The 25236-nt window shown below is 45.0% G+C and overlaps 1 protein-coding gene across 2 annotated transcripts in view; it reads left to right on the top strand.

The window, feature by feature from the left end:
* Positions 1-1523: 1523 nt before the first annotated feature.
* TRIM67 (tripartite motif containing 67) overlaps positions 1524-25236 on the top strand; it is a 449109-nt gene continuing 425396 nt past the window's right edge. For both annotated transcript variants that reach the window (XM_085612036.1, XM_085612035.1), the window contains exon 1: positions 1524-2867. In XM_085612036.1, the coding sequence (XP_085468162.1) occupies positions 1941-2867 (927 nt within the window). In that variant the 5' untranslated portion in view covers positions 1524-1940. The remainder of the gene's footprint in view (positions 2868-25236) is intronic.

Below are 25236 nucleotides of genomic sequence, written 5' to 3'. Positions count from 1 at the left end.
GGCTGATGCTGAGTAACTCCGTGTAGGCTTGTATATATACATTAAATGGGTTATGGGCAGATTCATTATGGGCTCTGATGCACTTCTTGAGCAACCTGAGGTCTAGATTGACTGGAGGTGAGTGCTTGCAATGTTCAACACTCCGTCCATCATTTCCTTTGGTTTTTGCTTTGTTCACCATAAGTTGGCAGGGTATGCTCAGACGTGAGTCCCTTGCTCACTTTGCCACTGGATTCAAGCAAGCCTGGCTGAAGACGGCTGAAATGCCAGAAACCGGTCCTAGGAAGCTTGTTTCCGGTCCAGTGAAGACATGGCTTGGCAGTTCGGGCTGGACTGTTCCCATGAGGCACAGGGTCAGACTGATTTGCATATGGCCATGTCTGAACTGGGGTGGCAGAGTGGGATAAAGAACAGTGATGGATTAAACCCAGATCAGTTGACTGGGGGTGAGTGCTTGCAATGTTCAACACTCCGTCCATCATTTCCTTTGGTTTTTGTCTAGATTGCCAAGCCATGGCCATGCATAAGCCTTCGACAGAAACTTCAAGGCATTAGGAGATCCAATGTTGTGTGAGTGCAACACACCTTGAAAGCGCTGAAACACTAACGAATGATCGGTACAAAGTGAGGAAAATGTTACATATACCTCGCATTTTTGGAAAAGCGCAGTGTTAATGCATTTGTAAGCAGTCCCGTGCCCAGGTCTAGACTCGAACTCGTAGCTGTTGCACACACCACAACGCGGTGCTTCTCTGAGAGGAAATACCCCGACTACCCCCAGTTCCAAAGATCAGTTTGCATAATGAACAAATGATGTAATAACTCTGTCACGTTGTTTTAACTAAAATCGTATTTTCGTATTTTTACCTTCATCGTGAAGCAGTCATTTTTATAGCTCACATGCAATATCGGCAACAATCTCGATGCGCTTTTTGCCTTCATTTTCAACTATCGGATCAATTCTGCTTTTGACATTCTATTTTTTAAATGCTTTTAAATGTTTAACCAGATGCACATCATTAGAATTGAACATTATTTCAGATCCTTCAAAGAAATCTGTCCCTCTGCAGAAAGCCATATTGAAATTTTAAAAAAGAAATCACATAGACCATTTGTTCTTGTTTTCTCTTGCTGACCTAACATGGTTTGCCCATAGGAAAAAATATCATAATTCGTAGTGACAATGTTATGTGTAATAATAAAAACAATTATTATTATAATAAGAAGAACTAGAATTATAAGAGCAGAACAATACAAAGAAATTAGTGTTTTTTTATTTAACATTTTTTTCATCTGCCTTTCATGCAGAATCATTATGAACGGCTCTAATCAAGAAAAAAAAACAGAGCAGGGTATTTGCAAATGTTAGTCCATTAGCCTTTTTGTAGATGCAATGAAGAAAACCTGAAGCGTGCAAATAGGAGTCGTTGTTATATGGAGCGGACGTGTGTGTTGCCCAAAATCGCCTTTAAAAAAATAAATAATACACAAACAAGTCTGTGTCTTTTGCTAGCGTGGCCAGCGTTTGCAGAGCTCAGGCGTTCATTCATTTGCTGGAGGCACATCTCCCCCACCTCCTCTTCTCTCCTCCTCCCAGGATTCCCTTGCCGTGGAGGGGAAATGACAACAGCTTCCCCTGATCTCAGCAGCAGAGCGTGAAATAAATCTGGGCATCGCCGGGAATGAACCTGTGCATTCCTGGGGACTCGCAGCCCTGGGCCCTGTGTACCCCTGCGGCAGGAGTGACTCCCTCAAGGTCAGCACAGCAGCGTCCACGGTGCCATCCCGAGTATCGCTGTCCAGCCGACGGTGGTGCTGAAATCTCGGCCGGAGCTATGACAGCAACGGGTCAGTAAGGGGCACCGGGGGCTTGCAGGCTGGCAGGTGCCGCACCCCCTCCGCTGCCCGCAGGCTGCTGCCCGGCTCCGGCAGCCTCGGCCATGGAGGAGGAGCTCAAGTGCCCGGTGTGCGGCTCGCTCTTCCGGGAGCCGCTCATCCTGCCCTGCTCGCACAATGTCTGCCTTCAGTGCGCCCGCACCATCGTGGTGCAGACCCCGGAGAGCGAGCAGCCGCACCCGCTCCCGCCGCCTGCCTCGGCCGCCTCGCACGCCCGCACCCCTGGCATGCTGCTGCTGGCCGCCGCCGCCGGGGGCTCGTCCACCTCCTCGGGCGAGTACGACTTTCCGGACCCGGCCTCGGACAAGCTGAGCCTGCACAGCGAGACGGACAGCGGCTACGGCTCCTACACGCCCAGCCTCAAGTCGCCGAACGGGGTGAGGGTGCTGCCGCCTGCCCCGGCCCAGCTGGCCTGCCGGCGGGGCGGCGGTGGGGGTACGGTGTGCTCCTCCTCCATCACCTGCCCGCAGTGCCACCGGAGCGCCTCCTTGGACGAGCGCGGGCTGCGGGGCTTCCAGCGTAACCGGCTGCTGGAGGCCATCGTACACCGCTACCAGCAACAGCAGGGGCAGCCGGCCCGCAGCGCCCCGGCCCCTCCTGCGCCCCCCAAGTGCCAGCTGTGCGACAGCGGTAGCGCCCCCGCCGAAGCGGCCGTCCGCTGCGAGCAGTGCGACGTGCTCTACTGCGGGCCCTGCCAGAGGAAGTGCCACCCGGCCCGCGGGCCTTTCGCCAAGCACCGGTTACTGCCCCCAGGCCCGGCAGAGGACGTGCCTCAGGTAGCACCGAAAGCCCCAGCAGCCGCCGGGCCGGCCACTGCACGCAAGTTTCCCACCTGCGCCGAACATGAGCTGGAAAACTACAGCATGTACTGCGTGACCTGCCGCGGACCCGTCTGCTACCAGTGCCTACAGGAGGGCCGCCACGGGCAGCACGAACTCAAGGCGCTTGGCGTTATGTGGAAACAGCACAAGGTAAGAGGAATAGTGTGCGAGGCAGCGGTGACCGACGAGGCGCTGCACTGATCTATATAGAGAGCATAACCTGCTAAATGTATAATGAGGGTCCCATGGCGTCGAAGGTTACCAGGTAACGCCATAGTATATTCAGTGTATGTGTACAGTGCATCTCTACCAACTGTATGACACCACAGGGCTACCGGATCCCTTGCTGCCTATACTTACAATTTTGGATTTTTGATAATAAACCTTTTGTTTTTGTGTTTGGTTAGTGACTATTGGCTTGTACAAAGCACTGCTTAACAATGACTCAGATTCAATGGTTTCTATTGATTAATGGGGAAACTAAACTGTATCTGATCTAATCAATGATGTTTGTAATGTATAATGCGCACGGATGCATGTGTCAAGGGGCATGGTTTAATGGTTGTCTATTGCCCGGCCTGACAGCTTGTCCTCATTCCTAACCCCATTAACCAGTTATATAGCTTTGGAAGAGCTGTGCTATGTTTAATTAAACTTACACAGAATGGTTGTAAGATGTATGATGCTGCGACCAGGATATGATGTTGTGCTACCCACGGTTTGCCAACTTTATGGCTTTGGTGCTGTGTGTTGCGCAATCCGTTCTTGGAAGACCTGTCTGATGTGTTCTGCTGGCTCAGAGCAAATTCTAACCCTGGGCGTAGTTTGCGAAGTAGCGCTACGCGTAGCTACACGAAGTGCACTTCGCTCTACGCGAGCTACGCGTAGCTTCGCAAACTGCGCAGTGCACTGTGCAAGATGCTGTTCGCACTGATTGCACAGTGCCGGATGCTTGTCCGCACTGTGCAATCAGTGCAAACTGCATCTTGCACAGTGCAAGCAGTCGTTTTATGCCTCTCAAGTAGATTTCTACTCGAGCGGCAGCTTTCTCAACGCGGACTGGTAGTTTCTCATCGCGAGCGGTCGCGAACATACGCGACCGCTCGCAATGAGAAACCTGACCTCCCCGTGTTGAGAAGCTCGCCGGGATGTTTATTTTTCATGCTCGCACTCGGCAACTTGATGTTGCTGATCGCGAACGAGGAAAAAGTCTCGCCGGGATGTCATTTGCTTGCTCGCGGTCACCAACTTGACGTTGAGGACCGCGAGCAAGCAAAAAATGACCGCTGCACTACACTACGCTACGCTACGCGTGTTTGCACTGTGCTATGTGCAATTCGCGTAGTACGAAGTAGCGCAAACTTCGCAAACTACACGAGCGTAGCTTACTGCTTTGCCCAGGCTTAATTCTAAGCATATCTGGATATAATTGATTTTATCTCAGAAAACACAATATTCCAGCGGTAGGTTTTCCTCTCCTAAACCATGGTATTTTGATATATACCTCGAGTTAGATAAAACCAAAACTTGATTCCCCAAAATGCATTTGGCTGTTAAATGAAAGTAGAGGGTATAGTGCCTTAAGTGGAGTTTGGAGGATGAATGGAATAGTCTGTCACACACATAGTGGATGTCCCGTACGCCTTTTTGCAGGTGCATTGTAGCCTATGGCACATGTAATACTTTTAACAGGACATCCGCCGTGTTAAGATGGAGTATCCAATGCACCAAACCCAAAATACGGCCCATAATATCTTTCCTGACCAAAATACTAATCCATCTACAACTTTCCACCACGAAAAGAGTATCTATTGTGGGGATGGAAATTTCATATTTGATAACAAAAGTTTGACTTTAAAAATAAGGTCACCTGAAAGTTCCATTTGCGCCTTGGAAATGGCTTATGGTGTCACTGTGAGTTGTATGTTTTTATCAGTAATTAAGTGTTGCCTGGTGCTTTTAGTTGGCTTTTTGCATTGGGGATCTGCTCTGGTTCCCCATTTGAAGAGATGTATCGAGGTCTTTGTAACTTGGCTGCACTTGGAAAAATTGCTTGATAGATGGTAAATTGGAGTTTTCGTCATGGCTGGTCTTATGTTGGAGAATATATATCATAAAACGGTTCTGAAGAACTTTGTGGGGCTAATTGGACATTTTGACGGATATGTCATTGAGCTGCATGCCGACAGGCAATAACACAAACATTAGCAACAAGTTAGGAAAAAAAGTAACATTTTGATAAAAAATGTGAATCGTTCCTCGAAAATCAAGACAAAAGGCAAAACGTGGGGGAGAAGACCTGTTGTTTTTAAGTTCTCCTGTAGAAATATAGAATTTGTATGCAAGCTCTGTTTTGAACTGTAGTAGAATATACCCACTTCCAATGGTTGTGTGCACACCTGACAAAGTGTGCAGTACTAGTTAGGGAGAATTAGGAGAAGATGGTACGTGGTTGTAATATTGCCTCAGGGAGTAGGCCGTTTTTTATCTTGCACATCACTGTATTTTTTCCCTTTTTCAATTTTTGTATAATTTCACTGAGGTTTACATAGTAGCGCCTACCGTTTACAAGTGTGAATAGTACATATTTTGTTACCTAGTAAAATCAATAAGCAACAAGAAGTTGTTTTCTAACCTGATTCTTCTTTGCACCACCCTGTTCTCATATATATATATTTCCAAGTCCCATATCTCTTCATTTCCTCACTGCCAAAGCGAGGCTCCAGGTACCTGGACACATTTCTTGCATTGGTAATGTAAGTGTCAACCAACCATGTCTCCTCTTAAAGTCTTGCTTTGAAAGAATGGCTTGATTGCTGCACAGCATTATTTGGGAATGCATTGTGAGGGTCACCTCTATCCAGTGCCCTCACGATTGTAGCCTTATTGCCAGTCAAGATTCTTCTAACTAAAGGCCGTGTTGCATCTTACTCATGCGGCGTCAAGTTTTCATTCTGTGACTGCTGCTGAGTGAAACATAAGTTGTCAAACTAAACACGACAAAAAGGAATACACCACAGTATTATTTATCATACAATGTGAAGTGGATGTCACAAAACAGGACGTCCCATGCCGTAACATTAGATGGCTTGTATATCAGTAGCGATCAACAGGCAGGCGTATCATCAAGAGTCTTCTGCTGACGTCAATGACATCAAGAGTGATGCTCGAGCTGTCTCAGGTCCTCAAGGTGAAGAATATCCAACATGTGCGTAGTTGCCTATCTACAATGTTAAGTAGTCTATGACTTGCCTATGGGGCTCCCTCTCCTCAAGCTGACCCAATGGACCAGAGGTGGATGAACATAGAGGTTTTTGGTGACCTATGCAAAATATACCAAGGCACCTTTGCCAGTCTGGATCCCCATGGCCCCACCATCATCATAATAAACATGTCTTGTCACCCTCCCTCACCTCCCTCGGTAGCCTCTTCTCCTTTCCAAATGTGGTCATTTTATACTTTATAGTACCGGCATGCTGCCACCCTGTGTGTGCCACTCAGTACCACCGCAAATACTATGCTTACGCAATCATGCTTGTTAATTAGCGTCTTGCCACCCAACTCCCCACCCTCTGTTGCTATCTACGCTTCCTCAGCAAGCTACACCTGCTCTTTCACTGAAAGCTGGGAAATGCAAGCATAGTGCTTAGCAGTAGCATGGCTGGCACGTCAATAATGCATAAACATAATGCATAACCACTGTTCTAGATTACAGATAAGTGTCCGAAACGTACCTTTTTATTAAATACTATTTAGCTTGGACCATTGAAAATTCTTGCTCCATTCTTGTATTGCAGCTTTGTCACATAGATTCATGAATGTCAAACATGAGTTGACAGTAGTAGCAGCTGCTACCATTGGCTGGTCCTTTAGTACCTCTTGCAATCCCCTTGATAAACCTGATTCTGTTCACTCACCATCAGCAAGTTGATGCATAATATTCTCACCAAGAAAACAGCTCCCCTCTAAGCCTGATGTTTATCTTGGCTGCTATTTAATAAATGCAAGAAAGGAAGGCATAATCCCCACCTCTGTAGCTTTATTAAAATCAAGACTTTCTGTCACTAAAGCTAAGAAAATCTCCATTTTATTACAAGAACAGAGGCCCCTATTTTCTAGTTTAAGGCATAGCAACTACTGAATTAGCGACATGAGAAATATGCTTGCAATAAAAAGTGTTATATATAGATACATTTGATCAATCTGTAGATTTGAGAATGTCGTCCAGAATCGCACCAGCCCAAAGGGCTTTAGATGCCATTGCACCATTAATGGAATAGGCTCCAAAAGCTGAGGTGTCAGTGCCAGCCAAAATCATGGTCCATTTGACCCTGCGTGGCAAGGAAGGGGAAGAAACAGGTTTGTGAGGAGATCTAAAGGAAATCAAGAGCTGGGATGAGGGGGATGTTCTCAAATCTCTTGTTTTAGCAATATATTCTTGTAAATATTGTCCCACACAAAGTTTAGGCTGAAGAGGATAAGAAGGATAGAAAGCAGACATTAAGTTTGTTTTGGTTCTTCTGTGGACTTGGACATATACACCCAATGGGGTATACTGAACCGAAGAGACATCCAGGGCTTCTACATCAGAAAGACATTGTAAACAAACTAGACAGAGAAGGACAGTTAGTTTTGCAGACAGAAGTTTCAATGTAAAAGAGAAATTGTGAGGCCAATTGAGAAAAAAATTCAGGATGACATTACCATCCCACATTAGCTTATACTTTGGCAAAGTAGGTTTTGAAAGTCTTTCTCCCTTTAAAAGGCGTCATATCAAAGGGCGTTCACCAACCAGTTTCCCATTCACTTGTATATGCTCTGCTGATATTAGTGACCTGTGTGTATTGACTCTCATGTAAGCCTTTCCTTGGGAAGCTAAAGATACCAACAAATGTACCAAGAAAGTTATAGCTGCTGAAAAAAGATCTGCACCTCTGCCCATGCACCAGCTGTTCCAGATCATCCAGGCTGATCTCCATGCTTTTGTTGTTCCCATGGTCCAAGATTGGCAAATGAGCTGAACGGCTTCTGCCAAAATTCCTGGGGTTTTCCAGGCTGCCCTAAATCGATCCATGCTATCAAGGCGAGGTTAAAGGATTTGCTTGCATGCCCTCGATTCTTGCTTCCTCTGCTAGATCTAGGATTCTTGTAAGAGAACCAATGAGATCAAAAAGTGTATCTTGGCAATTAGTCCATGCCCCATCTATGTTTTTTTTGGGATCTTTACCAAATTTCATGAAAAAGAAGCTTATTTGGATCTATTGTTGGAATAGCAGCTATGTTTTTAGGTAACGAGGGGCATGGACATTCAGAGCGGGGTCTATGTGAGATATCTTATCTAAATGTTTTCTCAATTGATGTGACACATATTGTGATACATGATCATATGAAGACCATGATGTTGAATTTGGGTGATGTATTAGAGTGAGGTCAAACATAGGCGGACCTGATATATCAAGGAGTATTTTGAATATGGAATTGAAATTATTAATTAGAATTAAAGGAAACAAATGATGAATCTCCCAATTCACTAAGAGAAGTCTTTTGCATCTTCTCCGGAGGTCCAGACAAGATAAGTATGTCTGGATTATCTTTATCTATATCATTATGGTGTCATGCAAATGATCATCCGCATCATGAAATTGAACAATATGAATAGTTGATTTAACTTTGTTAGACAGATTAACAAACTCAGATAGAGGTTCTGAATTTGGAGAGTCTGTGTTTTCAAGAACGTTTCTAACATGTTTTAAACTAATATCTTTTGATTTAGCATCTCTTGCTAACATTTTGTGCATGGAATCTTCATGTGTCTTAGAAATATTTGTCAGAGAATCAGAGACAGCTTGTTGTACAGAGTCTTTAATAAAATCATTTAGATTGTTCCTGAGGATTTGAGCTTCCTCTTTCAGTATATGACTCCATTCTAAATAAAAGCAACTCAAGTTATAATTGAGGACAGACTCAATAAATTGTCAATTATGACGAATTAAATGTATTGAGAATTGAAGAAAAGTTATTGTGAATTTTGATATCTTTTATACCCAAGTGTGTAGAATGTAAAAATAACAGGAGCAGTCTTATATTTGCAAAGTTGAGAACTGCCTGTAGAAAAATAAAGGGAAAAGGAGTGTCAGTCCCCAACAACAGGCGTGTCACTGGGTGTGGTGCGAGAGGGAGACAGGCAAGGACAAACAAGACAGCATTCTGAAGTGGGGTTCCATGGGCTGTTTAAGCAAAGACGATGCCCCCTGAAGGTGCAGCTCTCTTCAGGCGCATCGCCAAGAGGGATGAAAGCCACAACGAGCTGAGGAGTAGAAGAGAAGCAGCAGCAAACGTGCTGCTTGGTGAGGCTTCTGAGGAAAATATCCTATAGAACGAGCACACAAGTGAAGGTAGGACTGCACTAAGTAAGGGGCAAAGGCAAGTAAAAATATCCACCAACAAAACCACAGCACATATATCAATTTAAATCAAATAGATAAACACAATTAAGTTATATTTTGAAATAAAGTATAATAAGGTATTTATCTGGACTGCAAGCAGCGAGAAAAGAGGACATATTGCTCTCAGTCAAGACATTTATAGGTTTGCTCTTCCATAATTGGTTGTTGCCTTTGTGACTGCAAACTGTAGTTTGTTTCTCTAAGCATGATGGGAACTGTAGTTTATCTTGGCTGCTATTTAACTAAAGGCAATAAAAGAAGGCATAGTTTGAGACTCCAGTCTTCAACCTCATGTGAGCTGTTCAGGAGATCTTTTTCCTATCATGGTAGCACACTGAGGGTCCATTTCAACATTTACAACTAGGACAAGTGCAGTATTTCACTTACTGTTTTCAATAAACATTTCTTTTTTAAAAAAAGGCAGTGTTTCATGCTTACCATACCAAAATAAAATATCTTATAAAAAATGCATAATGGGTAACATATAATAATGTTCAGTAGTGCCATCTCTGGATCCCGGTGATATTTACAAACTAGCCTTCGCCAGTTGGTTTTATGTTACCCGAAACACTTGTTGGCTGTTTAGGGTCATAGTGCGAGGTTACCTGTTATGTAACCTATGGTTATTATCTACATTACATGTCACTGTGTGGTAGCTCTGCGACTTTGAATTAGGCAGTCCATGGTCAATTGCACTTTCCTGGATAGATGGAACTAGGATTTCTGACCTGGATAAACCTAATACACTACAAGGAATTTCAAGTGACTTGTAAATGTCTTATTTTCAATAAGGCACCTGGGTCCAGATTTGGTGCACACAGTTGTCTGCTCTTCAGTATGCCTGTGTGCACTGTATGAGATATTTAAAAAGAAAGTCTAAATTAGGTGAGGAACTGCGTCAAGAAATATGTGCCCAGTCTGCTTTGGGTAAAGTATATTAGGAATAGGTTTTCCTGATTATCATGATCAGCAATACATTTATCACTTATTTTAAAAAGAGGTGCACCTTCTTTATGCCACACTTACTACTCATTTCTTTACATCGTGATTTATTTCTGGATATGAGAGTATCAATGTAGGACTCCCCAATGTGTTCTGCAGAACCCCTTTGTAAGCCCACGAGTGACAGCAACACTGGCAAACTTCATAAGCCAGTTTTACATAACCTATCTGCACTTAATTTGAATGAATGTATTACATCTATTGTGTGATTAATTAAAATCATTACATTGATAAAAGGGAACAGTCTCAGTAATAAAACATACCATCAAGTAAGTTAATTCATCTAAGATTTAGGAAAACAATGTCTGTTCATAAAAAGCCTATGAGGCTATATATATGCGTCCATCTTACCACTGTAGGCCTAAAGTGCATTGCCCGGCTATTTATGCAAACCACCTGTATTTCATGTTTATTTACAGGATGGGCACAAGCTATAATTATAATACTTATTGTTCTTAGAGGCAATAGTCAAGAACGTGTTTAAACGATGAGCTGCATCCTGAAACTTAAAACAAATCAAATAAAATACTACATTGGAGCCTCAGGATGCAATTTAGGTAGACTTTCATTTAGCAATGAATGAATTTGCCAAATTTTGCCAGGTGCGAGGTTTCCAAGGAAAATAGGAGGCGATAGCGCATGCCCCATGATGTAGGAAAATTGACTTAAAAAACAGCGTTGGGCATGGTGCACAACTGGGCAACAGCATAAGTGATGTGTCAGCGAGCCTTCTTTAAATCGCACAGTCTACTTCGTACAGTGCTAGCGAGGGATGTCCAACCAGTGTTCAACTTTTTTATTGGAAGTGGCACCAACCTGGCCCACAGTATTTGTTTAAGCATCGTTTCCCCAATGCTTGATGTAGGTAAGGTTGAATGTTGTGTCTTGTTTAAGATGTTATTAGTGGAACATGCTAGCTGCTCTCCAATAGAACCTTCATGTTGGTTTCTATTGACAGTTGTTTTTTATTGAGGCTTTAATAGCAGTGTAAGAGATCGACTCTTCAGCCCAATTTTCTATGGCCAGATCTAACTTTATGCGGGTATATTCAAATAGTCATGGCACGGATTATTCCAAGTAGTGAAGATAGATTTTAAAATTGCTTTCATTGAGTTTCCGGGTGCCGAGATTATCCGAAAAAAGTATACTGCATGTACTGCCACGAATTTGAGTTGTATTACAAGGCCAAACTCCAAGCGAATCAATGTGTTCCACGTGTGTGGAGGCAGTTGAAAGGTTCGCTTATCCCTCATGCATTGTTTTTTGTCTAGTTCTGACCCAAGTGAACGGGAAACGCTTGTTGAGCGTAGCTGACCGTAGTGTTGCTTTTGTCAACCCCCAGATGGCGTTGGTCGTGGGGCTGAAGAGGCTGGTGTTTAATTTCCACAAGGCATATATGGCTGCTTTTCCTTTTATTTTCATCTTCTGCTGGTGTATAGTGGGTTTTCCTGTGTCGCAAAACTATGCGCCAAGGTAGTTTTAGTTCTGGACTCTTTATCTTCTGAGATCCAAGTCTCCATTTCTGGGTACTTTTTTGGGTAGCGCCCGAAAATCACCACTTTTGTTTTATTCAAGTTGGTGACAAGATAATTTAATGTCATATGTGCTCATTCTTACTTTTTTGCACGTTCGCATTTCCCGATTCAGCCTTATAAAATAGATCTTCTAATAAGTCTTAAAAAAAAATGCAGTGCAATTCTGGTAAACGGATTTGGCACAGGGCACCATTCGAATTAAAAGGAGGCCCCAGATGATGAAGCATGCCACTTCGGTGGGTGATGGGACTCCGTCCTCTTTGTGAGGACTATTTTTGCATGTTTGTAGCATTTGGATTTGTGGCTTTGGACAATTAGTTAGACCTTCGTAGACCCACGGATTTGTTGTTGTTTGCACCATTCGAATTCCCAAAGCTCCCCATCTTTGTGAAGAATTGTAATTAATTGGACCTGGATCTCATGGTATCTGCATTGGATTTGATATTTGGCCTTCTTATTTGTAATGGCTGTTAGAAGAATCTCGAGAGATTACTATATTTTCCCATCAATTTGCAAAGTGTTAATTACACTTCTGTTAAAAGCAGGTACAACCAAATGACATTGGCTTGGTTTAAAAAATGCCAATAGGCAACTTTCATAGATACCAAACTTGTGCTTTGTGGCTTTATTCCCGGTATCTTCACAATCCATACTCTTTGAAGACTCTAATCAATAATCTATCAGATTAACTCTTAATTCCCAGCAGCTGTTTTCATGTTAGATGAAGAGAAAGCGTTTTACTGTCAAACTGCATTTCCTCTTAATAACCCTCAACTCCCTTCTCTGCACATTGCCTTTATCTCGCATTATACATTGGCCCAGTGGAAATTTCAATTACGCTGCATAAATTAAGCATCATTTGGTGCTTTTTGTGCAAAGTAGACCCTTGTGTCTAAAATAGACACAAGACTGCATTTTGCACTAAAATAGAGCGCTAATTGCTTGTTTTTCATTTTTCATCATTTTACCAAAATTCCAAGTAATATATTATGTGCATTTTGCATATCAATAGTGCTTAATTTGTGTAATTTTGTAGGAGCTCACCACCTGCACTGTTGAATGCTAGTGTTGCCAAATAAAACGCTGCTTAAGTTTGACTCCACCTCATGCCTCTTTCTTTCACCGCCCTACACTTTTTGTCTCTTTATCTCACTCATGCAGGTTCTTTTACATCCTTGCTTTCTCCTTTGTCAATGTTTTTCTACCGTTTTCATGTTTATTCCTTCTCCATTTTCTCCTTTTCTCTGTCTTGCTCTGAAGTAAAGTCTGATAATGAAAAATAGGTCCTGATCCCTGAAAATGTGTCCCAGTGCCTACCACCAGGAACCTCCAGCACAAAATAAGCACTGCATACACACTAGTAGCATCATATCCCAAGTTATTACACGTTCTATAGGTATAAGAGCACGAGCCCTCGCCTCTCCCTTTTGCCCTCACAGTTAAACCACTGGACTGCCTTATCACTGAACAGCACTCGACTTTATCTACTTTCTCTCCGCCAATGTCATCACTTATATGTACTTCAACGATCCTATATTGTATATTCGACATTCAGATATGAATTTAAAAGCGCATATAGAAGCGATAGTAAGATGATTCCATTTGGCTTAATGGCACCCCTCGATACAGCCATATTTACTTGAGGCTCACTAAATTGTGGGGAGTGTGATACCTCATCACCTAGTGCCTGATCCGGGCATGACTAATTGGGTACACCGAAGAATTTCCAAAGAAGTCTCTGAAATTCTTTAATGAATCTACAACTGGTTGAAATAGGTGCTTCAATTTTCTGGTGGAAGGATCCTCATCCATGGGAAATGGACATATGGATATACTCTGAAAATTACCCGCTAAAATCTTTAGAGGATATTCTCAAGGACTTATCTGCGAGTTAGTGGCACTTTATCGCAGCCAAATTGGTGATAAAATCATCGCACCATTCACAAGCTGGTGTTAACAGCTGATATCACCAATTTACCTGCGATAGTAGCCGAAAAAAACAATGCCACGGATGACACCGGCAACTAACGCTAATGAGATGCAGAGTAGGCGTTCCCGTGCAAAAAGCCGCGACAACACCACCCCACAACATTCTCAACGACCAGCCAGATCTGAAATAAGATCCCAAAACATGAGATAAGGCGCGTTAGCAGCAGGAATTTAACACCTGCTCCTACCTGGTGTAAAGTCGGATGACAACCTGCACCATGAAAGGGGGCCCAGCACACAGCCACACCTGAAGAACAACAGGTGCCATGAAGCCACTGATCAGGCTGCTCGGACACCCAAGAGGGTCACAACACCCACCGCCACCACCCCCAGAAACACCCCCAACCCCCGGGCCCTACCCCGGGTCCCCTCCCCGGACGAAGATAGTTCACATTAACTTTACAAATTCATGAACCAAACAATTCGCTTGCAGCCGCACAATAATAACAATTAACATTAATGTGTGGACAGACAAAGGTAAACCATTCATTCACCTTTGAATTTCCCAAAAAGAATAATTCATTCAAATGTAACTCAATACTACTATTTGGAAGAGTCATGGCAGGTCTCCCATGGACATACTGTAAGTCACAGCCAGCAAGACAAAATTCAAGATAAGAAGGTGTCTCATGCGCTCATCAAAGGACACAGAGGAAGAGAAAGAGAGAGAAAGGGGGAGAGAGAGAAAGAAACAGAGGAAGAGTGAGACAGTGAAAGGAAGAGAGGGAGAGAGAGAAAGAGAGAGGATCATCCCTGGGCCCTGTGCGTGGTTCACATCTGGGAGGGACAGGAAACCAACTGATGCGTGTGTCTCTGTTGCAGTGTCAGCACCACACGAACCTCAACCGACAATGTCGCCCTGTTGCATGCACACGGAGGGCGGCCGCGCAGGAAGGGATTGTACAAGGAGCGCAAGGCCGCTCGGGGTCTTGGCTGACACATGCCAACTGTTGTGTGTGCATCGCTCTTGGTGCACCATAAGCCTAAGGATGAGCCACATTTGCAAAACAAAAGCCACATCACATTTCAAGAATGCAAGCAGTAGTCAGACTGACATTGTGGATGAAAGCTCCTTTGTCCCAATACAGAGTGCTGAAGGACATCTGCACCTACGACCTTGGCAGTGTATGCGGCGGGCACCCCCTGAAAGATACACCATAGCAGATGACGACTCCCACACTCCACACAGTGCTAATGAAAGAACAACATATCCACACCCCACACACAGAAGACCTTGCCCGAGATCCTCCTGCATGGAATGCCCTTGACACTCAAGCACAGCAAAACCCATACGTCCAAACTTTGAACACCCATACGACTCATTGCTCCGAGCTGTGGCATGTCAACCACACAACAGCTGCAGGTCAGAAGAGTGCCCATTCTTCGAGACCCAACAACGCAATGGCAGGACATCCCGGGCACATGCGTAACCCGTGTCACATGGAACTGTACCGTGACCGAATGTTGCATCTGTTGGGGGCACTTCCATCGGCAGTGCTGCAGATCAATTACCATTTGAGCTTCCAACTTACGTACGTCACCTGTGTCCAGCCCTGGTTCCACTGTTGATCATGCATATTCGAGTGGCCCATGGATGTCTGCCTATCCAACACGATGGTAGCTGAACTGGATTATGACATGAGTGTGTGCCCCCGGTTGGCCCACGACAAGGAGTGTAACCGTGACACCCGGTCATGGGATGCCTTGATATTTGACGTATCTGCTGGCAGTTGGGCATGGGAGATTGCACAATTCCTCGTGTGCAGTGACCACATCGAGGTGCTCCCCTATTGGGCTGTGTTGCGGATTGGTGAATCTGCCTGTACGGAGCACATCTGTCTGGACCAGCTAATGGATTGGCTCGCCCTCTTGTTCGTTGAAGTCGACAACGACGTACTCTTGGAACTGATTGCCTATAAAGCTGCGCTCGCTCTCATGGACGAGTAACTACGTTCCTGCAGCCACAACTGATTGTAACCCATAGCACAGGTCCCAACACCCTTTTGCATCTTGGAGAAATGGTCGCATCTCTCACCATTACAGTGGACATGGCTGCATTCGCCTGGACTCAGAATGCATGTTGACACACATCTGTGCAAGTTGAGTGGACAGCGGCGCATGGCAGCGTTCCTCAAGCTGACACCCTGCTGGAGGGTGTGTACACACATGGCAATGTAGTTCTACATGTGACCCTTTTGGACTCTGTCACCTGCTCACTGTCAGCAGAGCAGACAGTCAGCGCAGTCCGGTGTTACAGGACTATGCAGATCACATGGGCTGTGAGTAGTGTCCCCTGACACGGTGCAATGAGCGTACGCAAAACATCACATGAATCGTCCAGCAAGGCAAGGTGGGCTGACACCGTTGCCATCCGTGATGATTTCTGTCCATGTTTGCATCCCCATGTCTTGCACCCCTACATGTTCCTATGCTACCTGTTAGTATTTGTTGCATTGGTCTGCATGTTGTGGCCCTTGTCTTGCCCGTACTGACACGCACATGCTAATAAAGATTACGCAACTTCATTAGTGTTTAACTGTGATGAGTGTTGATTAGAATGTCAAATCGTGTGCCTCAATGAGCATTGTCCGTTTTCCGTACACAGGGAGTGACTGACCGACGCATTTCACTTAGGGGTGGGTCCCCATTGGCAGCTCCACCTCTGTGACAGAGACATTGGGGTTGGGATAGTTGCTGGTAGACCTGTGCTCCTTCGTGTCTTCAGCAATGTGAGTATGGTGTACAACTTCTTGCCATGTGGATCAATGTTAACCATCAAAACAGGCAGAGTTCACACAGTTGAGTGTGTGTAGGTACGCAAAGAGATGTACTGTCTTCACATGTGATGGGGGACACTACTTTGGTCCTGCTACCGACTTTGACATTTTCACGCACAGCCATATTTCATACATGGACGTGGGGCTACGTTGGGGGATTGCGAGATTGTTGTTAATGAGAAATGAGACCACAGCTAGTTCACACATTCACAGACATATGATTGGCCATGTGTGTCAGGGTCAAACATGCGCATTGATGTAATTTCCCAGGGTGTACCTTTTTGTGCAATCGATGTCCCTACTTTCATCCATACTTTTATTCTTGACTGAACATAGACATGACACATCTGTGTGATTTGGAATGTTTTTTTCACATTCTGTGGAGTGTCGGAGGTGGAGCAGTACATGGCCATGCACACCCCACATTACATGTTTGCACAGTGGAGTGCCAACAAGAGTCCTTTGGGGAATGACAAGTTAGTCGGAAGAGGAAGAGTCCAGTCCGCAACCTGATTGCTGTGTCATTGGTAACCAGTGCAGATATGGCAGTCCATGTCGGGGTCCAGGTGAATGTCGCAGAGTGTTTGGGGGGACAGTGGAAGGTGTTGTTCCAGGGCATGATGCAGAGGGCTGAACCAAGCAGGAACAGGCCATATGGCGGGAAAGAATGCTACAACCTCCTATTTTGACACAGAGTCATTACCATCCACATCTTCATCCTCTGATATGTCTTTTGTGTCAGGTGTTCCAGGTGTGTGTGGTGGTGTTGTGGCTGCATCACTGTTTGCCACAGACACGTCAGGGGGCGGAGATGTGTGTGTCGAAGTTCCTGCAGCAGTCATCTGGGACAGGCTCTGTGGCAGCAATGGCATGGAAGATCCCAGCTACATCTCTCTGGTGTTCAGCCATGGCAGCCATCCTTCCAGCCTGCATCCGCTGCATGTTCTCCATTGTCCTCCTCATCTGTGCCAACTCTGTGCTGTAGTCGCTGGAGTCTGTCTGACTAGACAGTTCATGTATCCGAGTAATGGCTCCAGCGAGGTCAGCCAAGGATTGTTGTAGGGCATGGAACGGACTGTGGGTGTACGTCAGAGACTGTAAGTGGTCCCTGTTGGGACTTATACACCCACGTATGGCATCGAGTTTGGCTGCCATGAGGTCAAAACCCACCCGCACCTGTTCAGCCATCTCCTTCTGGCAGTCTAACACACTGAGTTGGAATGCCATGTGTTCTTCGGTGAGGTGATGGGAGCCAGCCATGGTGGTGGATGCTTCCTGCTATGTGGTCTGTGCAGAGGGTGGGGTCACCTCAATGCAGCTGGCCTGCCCTGCTCCTGGAGGTGGGGTGTAGAGGCTGTCCACGATTTGTTGGAGGGTGTCAGAGCAGATGTCTAGGGAGTCCTCTTCATCATCATCACTGGAGAGATGTCTGGTCTGCTCTGCAGGAGGTGTTATTTGTCCCTCTGCAATGTAAAGGGGAGATGCAGTTCAACAGTGTGTTCCATATATGTGCACGCATTGTACATGTTTACATACAGACTGCATGACAATGTACATTATGACTGTTCTGGAGGAGCTGGGTATTTGATGGGAGGCAGTGGACATTTCGACTACATGACGGATGTGAGGTTGTACTCGTACATTATCATTTCACAGTTTCCTGCTTTGCAAGATGTGATTGGCCAGTTTATACGCACAAGCGGCACAAGTTGTGTCCTCTGTTCTGTAGTGTGAGTGTAGCACTTTGTACCACATTTTCGACAATGTTGAGGTGCTGTGTTTGCTATGTGAGTGTGCTGCATTGTGGGAGAGTCACCCCAGCAGATCTGATTTGGCGGCCCCTTATTCCTTTGAGGCGCTGTGCCTTTGACTTGTGTGCTTTTACGGTGCTGAGATGTTGGCTACTTGGGTCATTTGTGCTCTTGGACGGATATTGGAGTCTTGTGCATTGTTTGTCTGCAGATGTGTTGTTGACGATCGGGGTTGTATGTGTACATGGATGTGTCAGAGTGTGACCTGTTCCTTTGAGGATGTGATCCACACTGGGCCACCTCAGTGTTGTGGCGTGCACCTTGTCATGATTTTTTTACTGCAGCCATGCTATTGGTCATACAGTGTCACTTGCATTGTCAGTGTGGCTCACAGGGCCGCTGCTTTGCTGGGTTCAGCACATGTGCATGGGTAGGTTGTGAGATTGATGATGGGGGGGCCTTTGTGCCCATAGTGGACGGGGTCCTACTTGGTCAATCAATCAATCAATCATGGAACTTATATTGCGCACTACTCACCCGTAAGGGTCTCAAGGCGCTTGGGGAAGGGGGGCTGCTACTGCTCGAACAGCCAGGTCTTGAGCTGCTTCCTGAAGGCCTGGTGGTCCTGGGTCCTTCGCAGGTGGACGGGTAGGGAGTTCCAAGTCTTAGCTGCCAGGTAGGAGAAAGACCTTCCTCCGGCGGTGGCTCTCTGGATGCGAGGGACGACGGCGAGGGCGAGGTTAGCGGAACGTAGCTGGCGGGTGGGCGTGTAGAAGGTGAGGCGGCTGTTGAGGTACCCTGGGCCTAGGTCGTGGAGGGACTTGTGTGCGTGGGTGAGGAGTCTGAACGTGATCCTCTTGTTGACAGGGAGCCAGTGCAGGTCTCTCAGGTGGCACGAGATGTGGCTGCGTCGGGGGACGTCCAGGATGAGTCGGGCGGAGGCGTTCTGGATACGCTGAAGTCTTTTCTGAAGCTTGGCTGTAGTACCGGCGTAGAGGGTGTTTCCGTAGTCTAGTCTGCTGGTGACGAGAGCCTGGGTGACCGTCTTCCTGGTCTCGGTCGGGATCCATCGGAAGATCTTTCGGAGCATGCGGAGGTTGTGGAAGCAAGCTGAGGAGACGGCGTTGACTTGTCTGGTCATCGATAGGGAGGAGTCCAGTATGACGCCCAAGTTGCGTGCGTGGTCCGTCGGTTCGGGTGCGGTGCCTAGTGCCGGAGGCCACCAGGAGTCGTCCCATGCGGAGGCCGATGGTCCCCGGACGAGGACTTCTGTCTTGTCCGTGTTCAGTTTCAGGCGGCTGATGTTCCTCCATTCAGCGACGTCTTGGTGTTTCTATGTGTGCTGCAGTGTGCCAAGGATATCAGGCACATGTTCCACAGTCATTGTGGTTGTGCAGTGTGCTACACATGATTGTGCATGTGTGCCATTGTGCCCATCTCCCCCCGTTCCCCCAGTCCCTGGTCGTTACTCACCCTGTTGCTGTTGGCTCAGGTCATATCGTGCAGTGTCCATGCCCCCGACTACTTGCATCGTCTCTACACTGATGACTGTGGCCACCATTTCCTCCACCTCATCCAGCTCCTCCTGTGGCGCAGGACTCCCACCTCCAGTCGCCGTTGCTGCCTTCCGGTTGGCAGCGAGTTTCTGCCTGGTTTGGCTTGTCACATCATGCCAGCGTCTCTTGACCTCCTCCATTGACCTCCTCCACACTCCGACTGCATTGACGTTGTTCACGATGGACTGCCATATTTCCGTTTGTGTTGCCAATGACACAGTGGAGGTGACGAACAGTTGTTGGTAGTGTTCTATCACCTCCGTGACGATGAACCGGTTTTCCTGCGGACTGAACCGCTTCTTCCTCTTCCTCTTCTCCTTGCCCTTTCCCAACCCCGGGGTTCCTGGCTGGTCATCCTGGGGGCTTGTGGGATTCAGGTTGTCCTCTGCACTCGGTCCGGGTGCATCCATGGCGCAATGCAGTTTATTTTTGCTTTGGGGTATTTTTTGGGTTGCTTTTATAGTGCATGAATTTCCTGCATGATGCGTGGGAATTGCAGGCCTGACGCTGCTTATCACTGATTTTTGTATCGCGGTTGGCCACATCGCCACTTTTTTCACGTTCATGTTTCGCATTTTTCCTGCGTCGCATTAGTTTTAATGCGGTCATGTGGCGCATTATCGTGAGACTATTGCATGGTGCCGCTGGATTGTGACTACGATGTCAACACTGTGTTATTTTCCCGCGATAGACTGCGATGTGCAAAGTTGCGTTAAGCAAATTTTGCGATAGTTATCACACGTTCTTGAGAATATCCCCCTTTGTATTTCATTTCAGATTACAATGTTGGAATGCTGGCATTTTGTTATATTCCAGTGGTATGTGTAATTATTTTAGGTTGTACTGGATTTTATGTATTTTGAATAGCCCCTGGATTTTGATTGAGCAATAAGAAACACATTTCAGTTGAATTCTGTTTTAATTCAAAACATCATTGAAACCAGGCGTGACATAGTTCCTTGCCCAGCTGTGGTACTAAAACACATCAGGTGTTCTTTAGAGGCAAACGTATTCTCGTTTAGATGAATAGTACCCATGAAATTGCACTCACAGTCGAAATGCTTATGGTATACGCATGCCCCTGCTAGTATATAGGTATATATACGTTCATCTGATGTGAACTGGCAGCCGTAATGGTCCATCTACCTGTGTGTGAAGTAATCTTTTGCTCATGTTTACCTGGTTGCATCTTGCATGGTGTGACAGCACCATACCTAACTCTCCCTTCTCATTATAAAAATTACAAACTTCGATATATCAACTACATTGACAATCTCTGTGGAGCAGTGTGTGCATTCTGGGCCCAATTCACAAATAATTTGCTAAAACTCACCCTTGGGGTTCCCCTTGCTTTTTCCTGAATTCCGGGAGTACTCCAAGAATATGCCACACCTACTCCCGGCAAAATCTTAGTGAATCAGGGCTGGTATTCCTAAATCTTGTGACGGTAGTTGGCACTTGTGTGTAAGTATTAGAAAAATAAAACAAATATTTCCCTTCAGGGATATGAAAGCTGTCAGTAGCATTTCAGAACTGGCTTTTTAGAGAAATTGATGAGTGGCAGTATTGCAGCCTTTCACCGAAATTTATATTTTTTACACAATCCAATGTCAACTCTGCTTTTTTTCAGAAATTGCTTTTGTGAATGGTGATCCCTTTTCTTGGGGTCCCAGAAAAGAGATTTATTTTCATTTTTTTTTTTTTTTTTTAAACCTTGATTTAACACAAGAAATATATACAAACATGGGCCTACAACCACAGGGGCCAGCCGCTAGTGTAAAAAAGATTACCAATGACACAAATTACATATCAAGTTCAGTGATTAAGACATAGGCAGGTCATACATGAACAGGGTACGAACGTCCCCAATACCCATCAGATCAACAAGAAGGTTTCGTTTTCTGTTTGTTAAAACAAAATAAACAAAATGAAATTCTTTTCATTATTTGAGTTTGCGGGTTCTGTTTTGTCATACCGGTTTTCGATAGCCATTTTCCTTAACGGCAGAACAGCATAGTTTTTGTCGTGAATTAAGTCACATTAATTGTATTAGGCACTGATAAACATCAAACAATCACTAATCAGCTGCAATTGATGACCTGGTACCAACACACTACTAAAATGTACTGTTGTTGAGGCTTCGGTATGAAACCTTTTTGTTCTAAGCACACAAGAGGGGAACCAACAATCCTGAATCCCAGACAACCTGCTCTCCCCTTCCCAGAAGAAAAGAGCAGAGTGACTGTTGAAGGGGCATAGTTTGGTTGCAACCAAAATCCATTGACTGAAAGGTGTATTACAATAATCTTGTTAGCAACACTGTGCATGTATGACAGAATGCACCATAACACTGATTAAAGGGAAACATCAGCTGTGATTAATGCTGATTAGTTATGATAAATGTGCAATGTTCTTAGAACGCAATAGAGAGCAGAAAAAGGTATGTCAGGCAATTTTCAGGAATAAGTTAATAACAGGAAGCTGTGCTGGAAACACTTGGCTGTGAAGGTGCTGTGGGAGATAAAATACAATTCAGGCAGACCTTCCATGCCTTCTAGGACATTCTTTTGCAGTTGCCATAGAGATTTGCTAAAGACCTGTCTGAATGACCAAAGCATGCAATTATGGCAGCAGGTACGATCACTGCTCGCGGAGTAAAAGAGAGCCAGGTCAGCCACTTTACAGCCCGTCCTCTCTTCTTTTATGTCCCAGCCCTAAAAGTGCACGTCTCTCGGCAGAATTGAGCGCACCAACGACTTGCCACCCCCTAACCAAAGATTCAACACATATGTGTTTTCAAAATTATCATCCATTCAAAATGGCTGATTATATCGACGGAGATTACGCAACATGAATTGAAAGTACACTAACATGTATTTTGCCATACATTGCCTATGTGTACGCCAGTAACGCGCTGTGTTTGTAGCTTCTGAGCTGATTTCTTAAACTAATATACATTTTTCCCAATACAGACAAATAAAAGAGACAAAAGGTCAGGTAAAACACAACAGAATCAAACCCCCTCACATACACATGTACATCCCCCAACACGCACACACGTGCATGCAGATATGCACAGCTCATCGGACGAAACTAGCGCAAAAAAGCAGGCCAAGTGAGAAGAAAAGGAATCTTTAATAGGACAGGTATGCCGTTCCGGAACTCATTAAAACATTTAACAATTTTGAAATATAATAAACAAATCTTAACCCCTCCCATTCTTAAACTTCCTCCCAACAATAAAAATCACCAATCCATTCTTAAGCTTTCCATCTTCCCCATCCCCTTTCTTTCATCCACTGACTTTCCCACGTGACTCAGCCATCGCTCCCCTGTGTTCCCTCTGCCAAAGTCTAGTCTGCAATGCCCCCAACCCTTCCGGCCTGTCGTGAGTTCCTCCATGTCTGCCACAAGGAGAAAACCCTGTCACAGTGTTTTCCTGCAACCCCCCCCCCCCATTGTTTGCAGAAAAAGTCAGATAAAAAACCTAAACGCCTGAAAAAATCTGTTGCCATAACAGCTACCACCGATAAAGAACTTGGAGCTAGAAAAAACTGTCTGTCGCCAAAAAAGCCCGACCATACTTAACACCACCTTCTAACGGCTAATGTCAAAGCTAATTCTTCCCAAATGTCAAACAGATACAATTCATTGTCCACAAACGCGAGATGAACACTGTCCTGTATAAAAAACTGGAAATCCTCTTTTTTGATGTCAGTGTGCTCCAACCAACCTATCTCCGTGCTCCTACAAAAACACTACATTTCCCATTTAACTTTTCACCTTGCTCTTTCAACTGCTGTGAATTTTACCGCACCCCACCAAACTCTTCTATGCATTAAGGCTGTCAACAAGATTTCTGTCCCTGACCAGGACTTCCCAATTGTATCCAGGTCTTTCTTCATTTCTTTTATCAAACCCATTCCTGACAACTGTACAAGATCAGGTTCACCTAAATGCAAAAGTAAAATGCCTGGGCACAATCTCACTGACACCAAATTAGACAAGCAAGGTAACAACTGACCCCATTTCATGCCCTGCACCTCCACCAATCAATCTTCATTTCATCACTGCAAAAACCCAGATTTTCCCAAAAAGGGCGGTTTTCAGCTTGCTTTGCAGCCCATTTAATGAAAGAGTGTCCAACAATCCAAATGTAAAAGAACGACACCGCTGGTCCTGCCACACAACCTGACATGTCGTACAAGAATTAAAAAATACTTAAAAGCTAAGCATCCTCAATCTCCCTGATGGACCAAAGACAGCAATCAGATGACCAACGTCCTAATTTTTTAACCTCATTGAGAGGGAAACCTAACCTGGATGCTTCAGAAGCAGCGGCAATTCTAAAAGACTGAGTGACAAATAAGAAAAGTTCTTTGCCAACGTGGCATAAGACCTTTCTCATACCCCCTGAACCTGTGACGCTAGCAGCCTAGAGCCAACTCAGTGAGCAAAAACTAGAACTGATCTAGCCCCCTCGCTACTTTGAAATCCTGCCACATGGCCACTGGACACAGACCCATCAATTCTGTTGAGTAAAACTTTTGCCCCATTATCTCTTTGGTCAGTTTTGGACCGTTCCAGGAAAATATGTACTGTCTAATTTGTCATAGTTACATTTTCAACTCTCAACCCCCTGAGTGGCCTCTCCCTAAGAGCTCATATATCCTAAATGCACCAAGAAATAGCAAAGACATGCATAACCTGAATACCAATTCTTCAAAAGAAGAAAAACACATGGAAGAAAGGCCTTTGACCATGCTCAACAACTTCATGAAAATAGGATCCCTGATAAAATGACCTCTCTTATTTTCTCTAGCTGTAATATTCTCCTACCCATCTCACCAACTGGAGGCTCGTAGCCCCAAAAAATCCTTGCCAGATAAACTCAAACCAGCTGACTTACCAGCTGTTGTTGTAGCTGAAATTGTCTTATCTATGTTATTCATGATAAAACCCCAAAACATCATCTCTACGCAGCAGGAGAACTTGCTAGTCTTGAGTTCTACGAGTCGTCTCCACATTATAAAATATCTCCCATGCTCTCCTGTAAGAGGTTTTATTGTTTACTCTCAGAGATTTTTCAACAAGTTTAAACATTCTCAGTCCTCTAGCTCCTAAACCTTCTGCGGCACCATTGTTTTCTGCAAATCTGCTCCAGGCACCAAACCACTGAATCTTTGCCACCGTGAACAAGAAAATACGTCTGATATTATTGTCCACACCTGGCATATGCTTGGCTCTAAAAACTATTTGATACATCAAGCAGCCTAGCATAAATCTTTTCAGCAACCACAAAAGATGTTTATCTTTTACCTTCTGACAATTGACCAAGTCTACTACTATATTGTTGTCCATGTTGAAAGGGACAGTTTTGTTCTCCAGGTTATTTCCCCACACTGCTAGAGCCACCAACAAAGGAAAGAATTCAAAGAAAGCGATGTTCCAACCTTCTTTCAC

Source organism: Triturus cristatus, chromosome 6 (genome assembly GCF_964204655.1).
Source record: "Triturus cristatus chromosome 6, aTriCri1.1, whole genome shotgun sequence".
In the NCBI taxonomy this organism is placed as follows: Eukaryota; Metazoa; Chordata; class Amphibia; order Caudata; family Salamandridae; genus Triturus; species Triturus cristatus.
Note: the sequence above shows the minus strand (reverse complement) of the source record. Positions and strands in the feature narration are given on the sequence as shown.